This window comes from Salarias fasciatus, chromosome 19, assembly GCF_902148845.1.
Source record: "Salarias fasciatus chromosome 19, fSalaFa1.1, whole genome shotgun sequence".
Classification (NCBI taxonomy): Eukaryota; Metazoa; Chordata; class Actinopteri; order Blenniiformes; family Blenniidae; genus Salarias; species Salarias fasciatus.
Window position 1 is genome coordinate 15,276,980 of NC_043763.1, and position 15,953 is coordinate 15,292,932.

Here is a 15,953-nt window from a genome sequence, read left to right on the forward strand (position 1 = left end):
CTTTCTTTCTTTCTTTCTTTCTTTCTTTCTTTCTTTCTTTCTTTCTTTCTTTATCATCTCTGGCAATTGTTGCATATTGGTGCTTTTCTTTCAGCAGTGCTGTCCTCTTTGGCTTTGATCCATTTAGTCCAGTTTAGTGTTTACAGGCTGAAAACAGCACTGCACATGGTTCCAGCTTGGCCTGAAGCTTTTCCCATGACAATACGTACTATTTTTAGTCTTCACACTCTCACCGTTGAAATAAGGATGGTGACATCTTAACCATTTACCTCACTTGTTTTTTTCATTTTAATTAAATTTTATTTATGAAACTTCATCTTCACATATCAACTGAATAAAAGAATGGCGCTGGTTGATGTTGGAGGGACTGGGAAGGTGTAAAAGAGCAGCAGGGGGTGATGCAGGAGCTGCAACAGCCTGGACCTGTGACCCGGGACTATTGTCAAACATGTCCGCAAGAAATCCTGACAATCGTCAGACAGCCTTTTTCTGATTTTGACTTTCCCTGACAGGAAAAGAGGGGTGTTAAATAAACGTGTGTCTGTGGACTAGCTCATACAGGACCACCCTAATTTGCCACACTGTGGTGGGTCCAGTTGCATAAACCCTGTGAGTCCTGTACTCCGGAGGCTTGTCAGCACTTAATGTAGGTTTTCAAGATGGATTGTAAGTTTAACTCTGAACTAAATGATGTGCACACGGAGAGCGTCTCCACTGGTCTGGATCTAGATGTTGTCCAGTTTGATGTCTCTGTGGAAGACACTCTTGCTCCTCCTGCAGTGAGCCTCCATTGATCTTAATGTAATTCTGCTAAGGCTGTGACTTTAACGCGTTAGTTACGATTAATTAATTACAGAAATTTTAACGCGATAAAAAAAATTATCGCAAATTGTCGCGGAACGTTTGTCACCGGACGAGTTTCACCCGGACATATTTCGCTGTGACACAACAACGGAACAGCTCCCGACTTGGTGAGTTTCTCGTTAAATCTGGCGACTTTCCAAAGCCTCCTGGCGACTTTTTTTTTGTCAAAAGCGACTAGCAACAAATTTAGCGACTTTTTCTGGTGCTCTGGAGACGTGACAGGACGTCTCGTTCTGCAGCTGCTGTCCTTAATGAGCTGCGGGTGCTGCGTGAGCCCCTCCCCCGTCCCAAAGCACTCACAGGCGGCCAGTCTCACACAGCGCTCCCTGCTGCAGTCAGAGCAGAGAGGAGACCCGCACCACTCCTCCACACTTCAAATGAATCGCGTGTGTGCAAATACGCCACTGCTCACTTGCTGACAAACCAAGAATAAACAGAAGAAAATTCATTTGCAGTTCTAAACATATTTAGGGTGTTTTTTTAACTCACATTTTGCTTCTCCCATGACGTTATTCCTCTCTCCTACAGCGTCCATTACAATTACATGCAAATTGCAAATTAGGTAACAACCTCATCTAGCGACTTCTGGCGACTTTTAGGACAGCCAATAGTGACTTTCCTTACTGGGGAGTTGGCAACACTGCTCCTGACGACAGCGCACTACTTGGTCTCATGCACAGAAAATTTAGATTTAAAAAGCCAGCGGATGGCAGCGTGGATAAAACCAAAGCTGTATGCACATTGTGCAGCAAAGAATTTGCATACCATCGCAGCACATCGAGCCTGCTATATCAACTGAATGCTAAGCATGTCGCAGCAGCGACCAACACGCAAGCCTGGCATACAGCTAGAGTTGAAGAGGACGTCACTCCGACTACTTCAAGGACCCTCTTCCAGCCCAACAAAAGTTGCACTAATCAATGTGTATTGGTTTATTTGTCTTGGTTAAATTCCTCCTTCCTTGCTGAAAAAATGAACAGTGTTTTGTTGCTTAAGCTCATGTATCACTATATTGATTCACTATACCAAAATCCATTTGAAAAAAGGTTCTCACTGATCTCGGGTCAAATATCGATATGCGATTAATTGAGATTAATTAATTACAAAGGCCCTAATTAATTAGATTAATTTTTTTAATCGAGTCCCACCCCTAAATTCTGCAGGTCCATGCAGGGGTTGGGTCTCTTCTGATGATTTTTCTAACCTGTCTCCTCATAACTGATCTTTTTTTTTTAGTTTCATGGTCTTAAGCTGCACTAAACTGTAAGAGTGATCTGTGAATGAAATTACATGAGTCAGAAGAAATATGTTTTCAGAAATCAGAAATATGTCTGAATTGTATGGGCGTAATGAGTTTCTCTTTGTTAAACGGTTCATTTTAATTCATCCTATGTGGATACCACTGAATTTAGACTGATTAAATCAAGTGATGCTGATCTAATGAGGAAGAGCTGCTTCAATATCACATCTCAGGCTTTGTAGCTCATTGTGCATGCGCCACTTCAGAGGATGCAGGAGATTCAAATTGAGTGACGAAATTCTCTGCCGTCCCCACTGATAATGGGCGAAATAGGTTTTTGCAACATTGTTTGTTTTTCAGTTGACTTGTGACTAGTAGCATTGTATTTGATTGCATTACAAACATTTGTCAGGATTCCCTCGGCGTCACTTTTTGTTTTTGATCATGTTGTTTCTGATGCTCACAAGCATGTCTTTATTCTGCACTATGAAACTTGAAATAACCCAAACCTTCTCATGCAGTCACACTGACACACATTGATATAATAAAGTTTTCTTGCATTGCTGCTTCACAGGAATCTTTATTTGACTATAATCAATAATGTTTCAGTTCAACCTTATGGATTTGGATGGACAGAAAAATTCCTCATGACAACTTAACAACTTTGATAGGAATGATAAAAATCTTTAAAGGGATAAGTTACTCAGATCTAAATAATAGCTAAGGTCCAATAAAGTAATAAAAAGACGAAAAAAACCCCCCCCCCAGAAAAGATAGTGAAAATAAAGAAACAGACATGTCAGGCAGTATACAGAAAGACATACACTTTTGTGTTTTATTAAGAACGAAATACAAAAGATATTTTTATTACTTTTCTACTAATAGAAAGTTGCACATTGTGCGATTTCACACCTGAGGAGAAAAGGCTTCTTTTTAAAAAATGTTCTCCAGTAGATTCGGGGGAAGTGGAAGCCCAGCATCGAAGACGAGTCGTTAAGTGTACATTGAAATGGACATCCACTGGAAAACAAGACAAATATCATCAAAGATATTAAGCTTTAATAAACCTAAATAAAAGTTTGTAACATAAACTATGCAGATCAATTTTTTGTATTAGGAAAGAAGGTAACTTTATTACCTCAAACTCTTGAAGAGTCATGGTTTTTCCGTCAGACAACTGTTTGAAGATTTCTGTGAAGCAACATTGAAATTATAACACTTTCATCAACAGAACAGAGGGTTCTTTTTTTTTTTTTTTTTTTTTTTACTGATATTGACTTCTCATTAAGCTGGACTCACGCTGCATGCAGTCCAAGCGAATGAACAGACTGATGAAACTCTCCAGAGTCATGTGTCCAGAGGAGGCGCCGTAGCGCAGAGCCATCACATTCAGCATGTTGTCACTGACCGTCATTCCTGGAAAACAACGTAGTTTCTGCTGACAAAGAGTTTTTCATCCAGTGACCTGGTATCATACTGCATACTGCTCAGAAATGCAATGCAACACACATAGTCAAGACAAGCATCAGCACAAGCACTTCCACTATTCAATAATGTGTACAATGTGCCCTGACATATTCATTGTAAGTACCTCTAACAGCGTTAAATTGTCACTTGGAAGTTGCAGTGCCGGTCCGGCACCAGAATTTTTTGGGGGGAGAATTTCAATCAATTTATTTTTGTATAGCCCAGTATCACAACAACAGTTGCCTCAGAGGGCTTCAAGATGTTACATTGGTTGGTAAAAATAAAAACAGTGAATAAGCATAATGTTAATATGTCAAATTCACATTAACGAGACAAAACGAAGCAACCACCGCCTTAGACCCTCACATCTCAATTTGAGATGATGTGATGTAATGCGCGCTCCCGCTGGCCTGATATCCTTAAAGAGCAACTAACCCCCAAATCACTTTTTTTTTTTTTTTTTGCTGATAAACTGTATAAATGCATGTCTTATATTGCTGTCTACTCCTTTCTGACATTACTTTTACAATTTAGTGCAAACTTGTTTAAAATCCTATTTTTTGACAAAAACCGTCTCACTACCACCCCAAGTGGTTTAACAGCGTTTACTACATTCGAATTTTGTGATTGGCTGGATGATGGCATCCAACGTCCGTATCGCCCACGCCCCTGCATAGTCCATCATACGTCATCGAGTACAGCCCTATATAGGCGATGCCTCCCCTACAAGTCGGAGTCGGACCAGAGCGAGCGATCTTTTTCATAGCGATTATCAGATTAGCATTGTTTTAGCATTAGCATTATTTTGGCATTAGAGTTAGTTGGTTAGATCATTTAGCGTAGTTCACAGGCATGATTTACGGAGGGTTGGTGGGTTATGAAAACCCACGAGCCTCCCGGGCGCCCCAATGCTCCGTGCTCGCTCTGAGGCTCTGTGTGAGCACCACACTGCCCGTCACCGGACTCGCTCGGCCAGCGTGCGCTGTCACAACAACTCAGCCCCCCCCCCCCCCCCCCCCCCCCCCCCCAAATCCGCAGAGCCTGCCTCTTTTCAAATCCTGAGGGGGGCGGAGTAAATCTCTGTCAAGGGGGTTAGTTGCTCTTTAAGATTCGTTTTGTCCACCATTACTCCGCCACATGCTTAGCAGCAACAACTGAGCAGTATTGAGGATGGAGCTTCCAGAAAGTAAGAAAAGACTGGCTTCTAGCACTGCCAAAACTCCAGCACAGACTCCACCAGGCAAAAGAAACTCAAATTTTACTCGAGCGCTACTTAAAGAGCGAGGAAGGAGTTCCCCTCTTCGTGCACGTACATGGATGGAAGCCACAGGCACGAGTGTTTCACTAAGCTGCACTTACGCCCACGGCCTGCAGGGGCGCTGTTTCTCATAAAATGTGCAAACTCCTTAATGCACCTTTAAAGTGCCCTGGGAAAGATGAAACTGAGTCATAAACGATTGCTTGCTAGCTTTTTGGTCAAAATAATCTTTTCATGAAAAGGTCATTTGCAGTGCTGGAAATTTAAAATCTAAAGTTTTTCTTCATTATTCCTGAAGACTGGATGCTCCTCCAAATGTGAGTATTGGATGTTCTCACTGTGTCTGCATGACTTTTCTATATTTCCTTTGGCTTGACAGTTTCCATGCTGATAAAAAGGCCTTTTTGTGTGTGCGTGGATTGTACAAAGACCATTTGAGGTCAGGGTAGTGATATGGAAAAGCCTTTGGACTTCCTTTTCCACAAGTTAACGTAACACACACTCATCAGAAGAGGTAAGATAACAAGGTAATGCCAGAAACTGTGTGAATGAACCTTCCATAAGACTGAGGCATGTTGGAGATTTTCAAAGTGAAGCTTCAGTTTTACTGTAGGAAAGTTTACCTGAAGCTGCCAATGCATTCCTCAGCTCACTCAGTGACAGCGTTCCTGTTCGCGAAACATCAGTGAGATAGAAAACGTCCTGCAAAAAAAGAAGAAAAAAAAGAAAAAAAAAATCAGTTTCCCATAAGCAAAAAAAAAAAAAAAAAAAAGACAAAAAAAGAAGAAGAAGAAATCAGACCAAGTTAAAGAGTAGATGTTAGATCATTTCAAAAATTAAAAAAAAACATGCCAGATTGGTATCGTTCACCTTGTACATGATAACTTTGTCCCATAGATGAGCAAACTCCTGGCTGTTCAGCCTGCCTGTGATCGAAGTCTTTTGAATAAGATATTAAGGTTATAAAGACAGTGGATGTGAAAATTACACAAAATGCACTGTATTTACCAAACAGCTGTGAGACATGTTGCCCCTCTTTGATATGACACTTTATCCGTAGAATTCAGTATTATATACGTGACTATAAGGCCCTGCTTACATAGTCAGTGTTTTCATGTAAAGACAGAAACTGCTTTAACTTTGTAACTTTTGTATGTAACTTTACAAATTTTGTTTGCACTGTTATTTATGGAAGTAATTAAGGTTTTTCTGTGGAACTGTAACCGCTTTCTGTTATAATTTAACATCTTAGATGCTTCGTCCCAGCATATTTCGATTATTAAATCGCTTCTCAATCAAAGTTCAGAAAATACAATAACGTATGAAAGAGCCAAAACAGAAGCAGAATTGAAACCTTGTGTGCATCAGATGTCATAAACAGCCAGGATATGATACTTTTGAAGTCTGCTGTTTTCTCTGCTTGAATCACATTGGTTGGTTCTGTATAGAGACATCTATCAGATTTTACAGTCATTTAACTGAGTTTGGAAGGAGACTGTGACCTGCAGTGAACTTAGACACAGACGGCTGCATTCACATGTTCACAAACACGAGCGTAACGGACAAACCAAGGCTGTTTTGAAGTGAACCAAGCCAGACATGTGCAAACAGCAGCAGACTCTGTCAGCCCTGCGGAACGAGCTTATTGCCTTTCAATAATGTTATTATTAACAACCTGTTTTTCCACATAGCTATAAAACCAGTGACCTTTGCATGAATGAGAGTTGTATAAACAAAACTCGTGATTGGTTTGGAGCTTTCCATCCTTATCGTCGCTGACGAGAAATACCTGAGAAGCCACGTGATTCGTTTCCTCAGAACCTGTCTTCTGTTCATAATAATCAACATCATCCATGTATTTATTGCTCACATTTTCCTTGCACTTGTTTTGAGGTAGTAAAAAAATAACAAATGGATGAATTTATTATCTTTTGAGAGTGTGGTTTATCACGATTCCCAACAGGATACATCCATCAGTGCAACCATGCTGCGACAGGCGTCAATGCTGAACCCTCCGGATTTAAGGTCTCCTAAATAAAACAATTATCTGAAATCAGCAACATGGTTGTTTCACACAGCTTAGTTCAACAATAAAGAATCAAACCGTTTCAGACCTTTCAGGAGTTTTCCATTGAGAATGCTCTGTAGTTGCTCAGCATCCACTTCCCGATACTAGCAATAAAACGAAAGTAAGAACAAGAACAAAGTAAGAACAGAAAGAACAGATATGTTCCCATACTCAGCTCGACAATAGTTATATATTTAAAATCATATGAATGATTTTTCGAGATATGGCATAATCATGTTAGAATTTATGACTTTAGTTTCAACATAGAACATAAACATCACTCATATATTTAACATATTGCAGTTATACTACATATGACTAGTTAATTTTTCCCCCTATTCATAATCATGTAAATGAATGTATCCTGGGACTCAACTTTACATGGACTGCTTATACTAATCATGCATGTTCTTCATTCAGTGGGTCTGACCCTAACCTTCACGCAGATTTGTTCTTCTGGCTGACTCTACCTCTTCTTCTTGTGGTGGTTGCAAAGTTCTTCTCTAGTTTTCTTTTATCACCTTTTCATTCAGTAACCTTTAGTTTTTCCTGTCTCAACTTTTTGAGCTGTATTGCTGCAATTAAACTGTCGACGAGCAATGAAATGTTCAGACATTTTACTTTAAACATGTCATTTATGTACTGTTGTAAACCAGTATACGGCTATGAAATCGTCCAATTTATCTTTAAATTTGGCTTTAAAGCAACACTAAGGAACTTTCAGTTTTCGTTGATTTTGGCGGCGCCAGTGGACAAAAGTGGTAGTGTTTTGCCTGAACGAATACTACAGTTCCCATGAGGACTAGCGCGTGGCCTCGTAAAATGCTGCTCCCAGTGGCATGCTGTCGGACTGAACTCGTCTACATTTGTTTCCAGTGGCTGTGTGAGAGACGGATCGTGACGAGGTAATGAATCTAATGGTGGCTAAACAATGTTATATAATGATGTGACGCATGCCGTAAAGCAGTCCGTACATTTGGAGTTTTTTTTTAGTGTGCAGGGTTCCTACCACCCTCCTCACAGTTGCTTAGTCCAAGTGAAAGCAATACTGACGCCCTCAGCCCGTGACAGAGGGGTCATTCAACTAGTTGTAAGTCGGTGTATCATCACAAAAGATATTAAAATGTTTTATTAAGGTTGAAAAGTTCCTTAGTGTCGGTTTAACAACAGTTGCTCATCATGGAAACGATTGGAACTACTTCTCTTTGTCCACGCTGGGGAAGAAAACTGCAGCTTAAGCAGAAGTGAGCTGAATTACTGAATTACTTGTGCGGATTTAAAACCCAGAGGTACAGAGATCAAATTCCACCTACTTTCCTTTTTCCTCCATTTCTATTTGCTTAGCCAGCTGACCCGGGAAAACAAAGACTCCCATCTGAATTGGCTTTCATTTCACAAAGTTGCACATTTTTTGCTCTTGTTTACCTCGATCAGCCTCGCATTTGAGGACAGTAGAGTAAAAAAATGGGCTTAATAACGCTGTAGAGCTCAGGAGATGCTCCAAAGCTTAATTAAACCAGTGAGAAATGATTTACCTTGTCTGAGTGTTCACGGAAAAGCGTTTTCCTGTCTTTGTCTTCCTGGTCGTTCTTTTTCTGCTTGGGCTGGAAATGGAAAGTAAATGAGAAAATTGAAAATAATTTAAAGGATCTGCACCATAAAAAGGAATGCTATAAGATCCCATGTTTAATAAAATACGACAAACAAGTTAAAGCTTACCAACCCTTTCAAGTGGTTCATATTGATGGTCACCAGAATTGTCACTGCGAAGAAAGACACATTTCTAGTCTACTGTTTGTCTCTTTGTAGGAGTGTCAATACTGTTCTGACTTTTTACAGTTTTGATGACAAAGCTTTGAGGTCTTCTGTCGAACATACTAGCAGTCGATCTCTGTCTTGGAATGGATGATCATGATGAAGGAGGACGTCTGGTTGGGTTCGAAGGTGGACGGCACAATCAGGTATTCACCAGGCTTCACCGTGAGGAACTCCGTGATATCACGGGCATTCGTGAAGGTTTTGGATTGGGCGATTGGAGCGTGGCTGGTGAAGAACGAGGCTGGGAACTTCCCCTTCTGTGCCACATACTGCAGTCGCACAGAGACGTATCAGTTCTCTTATATAATAAATAAAAGTATGTGAATCATTAAAAAGGAAAGAATGAAGAGAAGAGGTTCTTACTTGTGGGGTCACCTTGAAGGAAATCCATCAAATTTTAGCGCTCAGATTGGAGACAAAAATAAAAGGTTATTGCTTATTTGCCTGTTTGCCTACTACAGATGCAACATATTACAGATGAACAACAAAGATCAGGATTTACCGCAAAGATTGAGAATCCAATGTGGAAATTTTGCACCAGGTGTCTTTTCTTCTTGTCAGGCTTTTGCATGAGAAAAAGCAGGATGTCTTTCTCACCGTCCTCAAATGAATGTTGACCGCTAATTTTGACTCGATATTGGGGGTTGGTCCAGAAGCTGCCTGGGAAACAAACAGGAGAACGTTTCCTATGTATTTATTTAAATTCTCAGATCAAGTGGTGAGGTATTTTTTTATATGATAGTCTTGTAAAAGTGCATGCTGTAAACTGCTGGTTGGACCACTTGCACAATATTGAGGAAGCCATTGTTTTAATGGAGCTTCGGCTTATCTTTGAGCACTTGACACTCCTTCATCACATCCATCCCACTGATAAAGGAGAACGTCTTTAGTGGGCTTGTTCTTATTTACTGAAAACAAGTGTCTCAATGACTATTTTTAATATTTGTTCTTTTTATGGAGACTTCCATGATGGTTTTGATTAGAATAAATATTTTCATAGCTTCGAGGAAACACTGTAACTGCACAAATCTGCACATTTAGCACAGTTTTCTCAGATTTTCAATGTAGCACTGAAACAGTAAGGACTAGGGAGTTGCCTTAAAGCATATGACTGATTTTGATTAACATTTAGCTGATAATATGTGCGATTTGCAAGTGTTGTGGTAGAGAAGGGACATCAAACATACATCCAGAAGGTCACTGTCAAACCACTAGCAGGAGAGCAGTGGCCTCGTGGTGACTGAAGCAAGTTTCTGACCTGAATTTCACTGGTTTGAATCCCACAGCTGGGGCCATAAGCAAGGCCCTTAACCTACAACAGCTCAGGTCTACCTTCTGCTTCTCAGGATTCTGCCTATTTATGCTTAATTCTGCACACTTTTGTTCTAATCTGAATACCTCTGTGGTTCATGCAGCCTCCAGCAGTCGTCCCCGCAACCCAGCGACCCTCAAACATGGACGAATTCCATTTAGACGAAGGACTTCCATCGAGGAAGTCGGGGTTCAGTCCACAGATGTCAAGGTCAGCATAATGCCGACAGAAGTCTTCAATGGTCATCCTGTTGAAAAAGAGAATGTTAATTGATTTATTTTTGGATTATATGTTTATAATCCATAATCATTTTTCTCTCTCAAAGGGAGAATGATTTGAGTTTGTCTTTCATCAGTAATTCTTACCAAAACTCTCCATCATCGGCCACTGATAGACATGTGTCACGGTCTTGAGGGCTCACAGTTTGCCACAGAGGGGACCTTCAAAAGAGTTTTTTTTTTTTTTTTTTTTTTTTTAAGATGGACATCAAAGACTTCACACGTGTTTACACGGTAATGTAATGGAAATATCCTGTGCACATGCATAAACTCAGGGTAGGCATACCTAATGGCAGTTCCTAGCAGGAGCCATTAATAAGCATTGTGTTTGAGATATATTGCACGTTCTACTCTTGCACATGGTTGGATTAAATGTCATTCATATTTGATGTTCAGAGTTAACCTGTGCTTACCGATCACTCCAGTCCCCGTTCCACTCTCCTTTGCCCCATGGGTTCCACAAGCGCACAAGGTTTACAAGGTTCCCACGGCTCCTCAGCTTGAGCAAGAAAACCAACAACATCACAAACCACCAATATACAAACAGAGCTTTGTGTTTTATTTCCATTTTTAGATGAACATAAAGTGCAATGCTTCACCTGTTTGACTCCTGTCACTGTGTAGGCGTGGCCACAGACCAATCCATTGGGAAGTGTCGTGTTTATAGGCTGTTGCTACAAACCAGACACAGAAATCATAGCAAAACTGGCTGATATTTTTCTGCTGAGGTGACCACAGCCAAATGCAAATATTTTAACGTTTGACTTTATTCAATAAGAATCTTTGTTCAATAGGAATAAAAAAAAAAGCAACAATTCAACTATGGCAGTGTGAGTTTTTTTACTGTAACTTTTGTTTTACGTCAGTTGTGATAGGTAGTTGCTTATATTAAAGGTGCTGTAGGCAGGATTTTGCTAGTCAATGCTAATTTTTCTGTGTTTTCTCTTAATTAAATGTTAAAGTACCCATTGATAATCCTTTAGGAGTGTAGCATAATTGCACTACCGCGAGGGCACAGCGTTTCCATCTGTCTCTGTTCTGAACTCAAAAGGAATCTCGACAGCTCCAGGTATCTTTGACCAATCAGAAGAGCCCATGAGGCTCTAACCGTGACTGGTCGAGGGGCGTTCGTCACACGTTCTTGTGGGAGGGGCTTAACTTGCGTAAGGGCGTGATGTCAGAGAAAACAAGACAGGATTGGCTGTGCTGGGTTTCAAATCGCCATCTTAGATGGGTCAAATCGCCATCTTGCTTAGGTATGTAGGTAGGTAGGTAACCCTAAGCAAGATGGTGGAGATGCCGAATCCTGCCTACAGCACCTTTAAATAGTTGGATTTCATATATTAATGTCCAAAAGAATGTTTTGGGTTTTTTTTACACCGTGATTCCAATAAAACCAAATCTGGTACTGCAGATTCCAATTCGGCACTGTGAAATAACTCAAGAAAAGGAACCAAAACGTACGCTATTTCAAATCATATCTATGAAAAAAGTCAGAGTAGTTGTTAATACGTGGTCTGGACCTTTTTTTTTTTTTTCAAGTTGTGAAACAGCATGTAGACTTGCATAATGTGCCTGCTGTGTAACTCAACTGGCCATCAGTCCTAATGGAAGAACATACGATCGGCATTAAATCCCTCAAAAAAACTGACAAAATGAAAGATCCAGCAAAGTACTGACCCCCCAGTGCACATCCAGCTCATTCACATTCTTTTCAAATTACATTTAAATTTGGACTTTTTCAGTGCGATGTGAAATGACTTACACCTGAAGCTGTGCCGGAAGCCATAAGCGTTTTGCATTGACCAGCATTAACCATTAGCTGCCACAGGTTATGGGGGGGATTGGAGAGAACAACACGCATGTGGACACCACCAGTGAAGTCCATCATGGCCTCAGCAGGAGTCCCAGCATCCATGTCAGTGTATGAGCCACAAACCCTTAAAAAAAGGAAAATATTTGATTTCTTTCAGCTCATATTTTTGATAGAACTTGCTTATGTTTGAGAAACAGAGGCGATTCCTTCACATACTTGGCATAGGCTTTCTGCAGCAGGGCGGGCCAGAATTCATTTGGGTCTTTGGATTGAACAAAGATGAGTCTGCCATTGACTGTTGGCAGCTTGTCGTCAATCACAACGTCCACCCACTTCCCGAATCTCCAAAACTGATTTGGTGAAACCATTAAAAAAATAAAAAATAGAAAAAAATTCAAGCCTTAATCTTGTCTTTTAGTTAATTGTTCAGTGAAGTTTTTGTCTGTCTCAAATAACTGTGAACTAATTGTTAATTTACTGTGACATTTTTGCTTTAAACTTTTTACTTTCTCTTTCTGTGATGTCTGATAACATCCAGTGAGCAGTTCATTGGGTGAGGACACACATCTGTTCACAACACACTCCTTTGAAGGCAGCGAAGTTCAGACAGTTTAGACATGATGACTTACTTGAGAAAATTGGTTAAAAAGCCATATCTTATCTTAACAGGGGGTTTATGCCACCATCACTCCACCATTTACAACACTGTTATTTTCACTGCCAAATAAATTCTATCATACAACTACAAAGGTTCAGGGTCAATGGGCCACACCCTGGGCCCAGTGGTGCATTAACATAAGAAACCTTAGGCGATCAATATATGAAACCTTGGGTGGCACACCCCACGAGTTTATTTACTTGAGCTTCTCAACTTTTAGTTAAAAATTGTCAGTCAGGTCATGAACTAGGAAAGCCTCTTGGATAAAGTGAGAAATGTTTTCCAAGACATGTCACAAATCCGATCGATCTGTGTAAATTACCCCACACTGTCCAATAAGTTAGCTTTTCTTGAAGGTGTTTCCTGATTGCACACAAAATATATAAAAACAATAATAACATATGCAATCAGCGAAGCTAATTCAGATATCATTCTGAGTAGGTGTAAAGGTAGAACACTGAATGTAGATCAATGAAACCAAAAAAAGTCACCCCCAAAAAGACAAGGCAGTCCTGAAGTCTTCAGGAAAGTTGACGTGTTGTTTGTACAGCAATCAAAGTTCAACTGGTTCGTTTAAGCTTGAAATATAAGTTTATACCACAAGAGGGCGTTTTGACTCATTCAAAGAACCAACAAGAGGAATAGGTAATGCAACAATGCACAGCTGTTATGCAGTGTTGTTCTCTATATTACATGCAGAAGAGCAGAATGAACCGAAAGACACTCATCACCTCCTACAGCAGATCCATGACTGAATCTTGCCAAGTTTTTTTAAACTTGTTTTGAGTGAAAGTGTCACATTTTACCTGATTTAAGGTAAATCCACTTAAACTTTCTTTCAACAAGATTATGTCAAGTTAGAAGTACCTTCATTTAAGTGGAAATGTTTTCATTCAAAATAAGCTTTAAAAAGTTGGTAAGGTTTGGCTTGTATCAAATGTAAAGAAAATGAGATGGGATCATCAGAGCATTGCTCCAAATAGTCTCATTTCTGAATGAAACAAAACCATTAGAAATTTTAATTATGCCAGTTTGTGCGGTTGGTATTTACCCGGAAATGAAAGATTCCACAGTAGTTCTCATTAAAGTTTTGCTCAAGAGGAACAACTTGGGCAAAGATGGATTTCTGAAAAGTCAAAGCTCCAATAGACGCAAGAAACCAGCAGTCTCCTGTTAAAAAAAGAAAAAAAGAAAAAAGAAAAAGAAACACTGACTTGACAAGAGGACACAAAGCCACATACGAAAATAGAAGGAATGATGACAATACTCTACCAAGTATTCCTTGACCAAAGTCAAACCTGGAGATTCCATCTCGCACAAAAAATGGCTCATGGCTGATTTTCTGAAACAGAAAGAGAGCGGATGAGTCCTACCCTGATGTTCACGTATCTAACTATTCAAATATTTTTCAGTTCATATTCATCAAGTTGTGACTCCCCTGGAATTAATACAGCAAATATTTAGTGGAAAAAAATTGTTACGTCTCCTAGCAACTCCCCTTTATTCAGTGTGAAATTATTAGTTCACCCAGAGTCATGTCCTCCTTGTATTTTGACATTTCAAGCCTGAAAAAAGTGAATCCATACATCACAACAAAGTTCATATCTGCTGAATCGTTTTAGCATGACAACACTGCTTATCTGATCATAAAACAATATCTGTAGTCTAAAGTTTAAAGGTAAAGTTTAATCTGTCATCCATTTCATCTTTAGCACTCTGATTTCACACTCTGCTCTTTCTGTGGCAAGTTGATACATTCTGTGTATATGCGGATGGATGGATGAATGGATGGATGGATGGATAGAGGGTCCAGTCATGTCCGAATACCTACCACTGGTCTCAGCCACTCCACCCGGGCCATGTCAGATGGCTTGAGGATCCCCTGACCGATGGAGCTCCTGTCGGGAGGGAAGGTTTCATCCAGGTACCGCAGGCCTTTGTTGATGCAGTACTGTTTCAACATCTGGTAGTCTTGGCCCAAAAACCGGTCGGGGTTGCCGATGCTGCCATAGCCGTCTTGGTACTGACGAGCCTCAATGATGTTCAGACACACACCGGGGGGAGGCATCGCTTCAGCTTCAGTGTTCTTTTTGTGACTGTTTATAAGGAAAGACCAAGAAATTGAAAGAAAGAGCAACACACCATGTTTTTATTAGAGTTCTGATTCGGGTTACTGAGGCGACGATTTTCATAATGACACTTTAGGAAGAAAATTCAACAAGCATGTTTGTGTGTTTTCTCTCAGGTGATGACAAAGATTCAAATTAAAGCTGAAAGTTAAAATACATCTCAAATGTCCAAAAAGTGAAGCTGAAAATGGATTTTCAAACTGAATTCCAATGCGAACAAACACACACTGACTTCTGCAGTGGCTGGTGGAGTACCAGGCAGGTAAATAAGAAGGAGGTTTATAACGCCTTTCTAAATTTACCAATCAAATGCAGATGAATCACGTTGTGCTGTTATTGCCACACTCATCACAACTGAATGGTTCTCAATCTGCATAGTTTTTTTATTTGTCAACCGATTTACATTTTCCATGTGCACTTCCAAAGTCCACATTATCTTCAAGAGCAACTGCAACATAAGCGGCATACCTTCCTAATATGATCTGCAACAAATCTCAGAATGTCACATCTGAATCAGCCACTTAATATGACAAAGAGAGAAAAATCTTACCCAACTTAACGAAGGGTCAAAAGGTGTGTCCCGCGGAAAACCTGAAAACAAAGCAGCTTTTGGATATCTCAGACCTAAAGAGTGTCCGTGTGTTTGGCTCTTAGATATGTGAACAGACTTTAAGTAAATCCTCCCATATCTTGCAGCGAGATCTTCTCAACTTATCTTAACATAGAACCTGGAGAATGATTGTAAAGTGAAGGGGGTGATCCAGCCACCAGCATGTTCCTTTTTATGACCTGATTTAATTGAAATGTGTTGGTTTATAGGTTCAGAGTAAATGCATACATGTTTACTGCACTGGTGTGGCTTTCAATGATTAACCACCACATGACTAATGTTGCTGTAACACAGCAAAGCTGGGAACAGCGCCGCACTTTAAAGCAGGAGAAAGGCTCTAAAGGTAAAAGTGTCACTTCTTTACTACAAAAAGTAGTTTCTGAAATGTATTCAAATTCAAAATACAATAGTGAAAATAAAATGTTTTTATTTTTT

General features: G+C 40.0%; 1 protein-coding gene across 1 annotated transcript; it reads right to left on the minus strand.

Annotated features, from left to right (window-relative positions):
- Window positions 1-2,932: 2,932 nt before the first annotated feature.
- On the minus strand, window positions 2,933-14,847 carry LOC115406898 (calpain-1 catalytic subunit-like). The gene is made up of 21 exons (XM_030117167.1): window positions 14,611-14,847; window positions 14,052-14,121; window positions 13,831-13,949; window positions 12,338-12,471; window positions 12,071-12,245; window positions 10,905-10,979; window positions 10,719-10,804; window positions 10,393-10,467; window positions 10,114-10,274; window positions 9,218-9,375; window positions 9,079-9,090; window positions 8,776-8,984; window positions 8,621-8,660; window positions 8,433-8,501; window positions 6,944-7,001; window positions 6,798-6,859; window positions 5,700-5,768; window positions 5,453-5,531; window positions 3,404-3,520; window positions 3,243-3,295; window positions 2,933-3,124 (listed from the first exon to the last, which is right to left on the minus strand). Exons 1-21 carry the CDS (start codon window positions 14,845-14,847, stop codon window positions 3,098-3,100), a joined length of 2,085 nt encoding a protein of 694 aa, XP_029973027.1. The 3' UTR covers window positions 2,933-3,097.
- Window positions 14,848-15,953: the final 1,106 nt, after the last annotated feature.

What these genes read in the sequence shown, in the direction of transcription:
- LOC115406898 (XM_030117167.1), bottom strand. Translation starts at nt 14,847, where the DNA reads ATGCCTCCCCCCGGTGTGTGTCTGAACATCATTGAGGCTCGTCAGTAC. An exon ending in AGGCTGCATGAACCACAGAG is followed by an intron (nt 9,376 to 10,113) that starts GTATTCAGATTA and finishes TTTGTTTCCCAG; the next exon opens with GCAGCTTCTGGACCAACCCC. An exon ending in GAATGCATTGGCAGCTTCAG is followed by an intron (nt 3,521 to 5,452) that starts GTAAACTTTCCT and finishes GTTGTTTTCCAG; the next exon opens with GAATGACGGTCAGTGACAAC.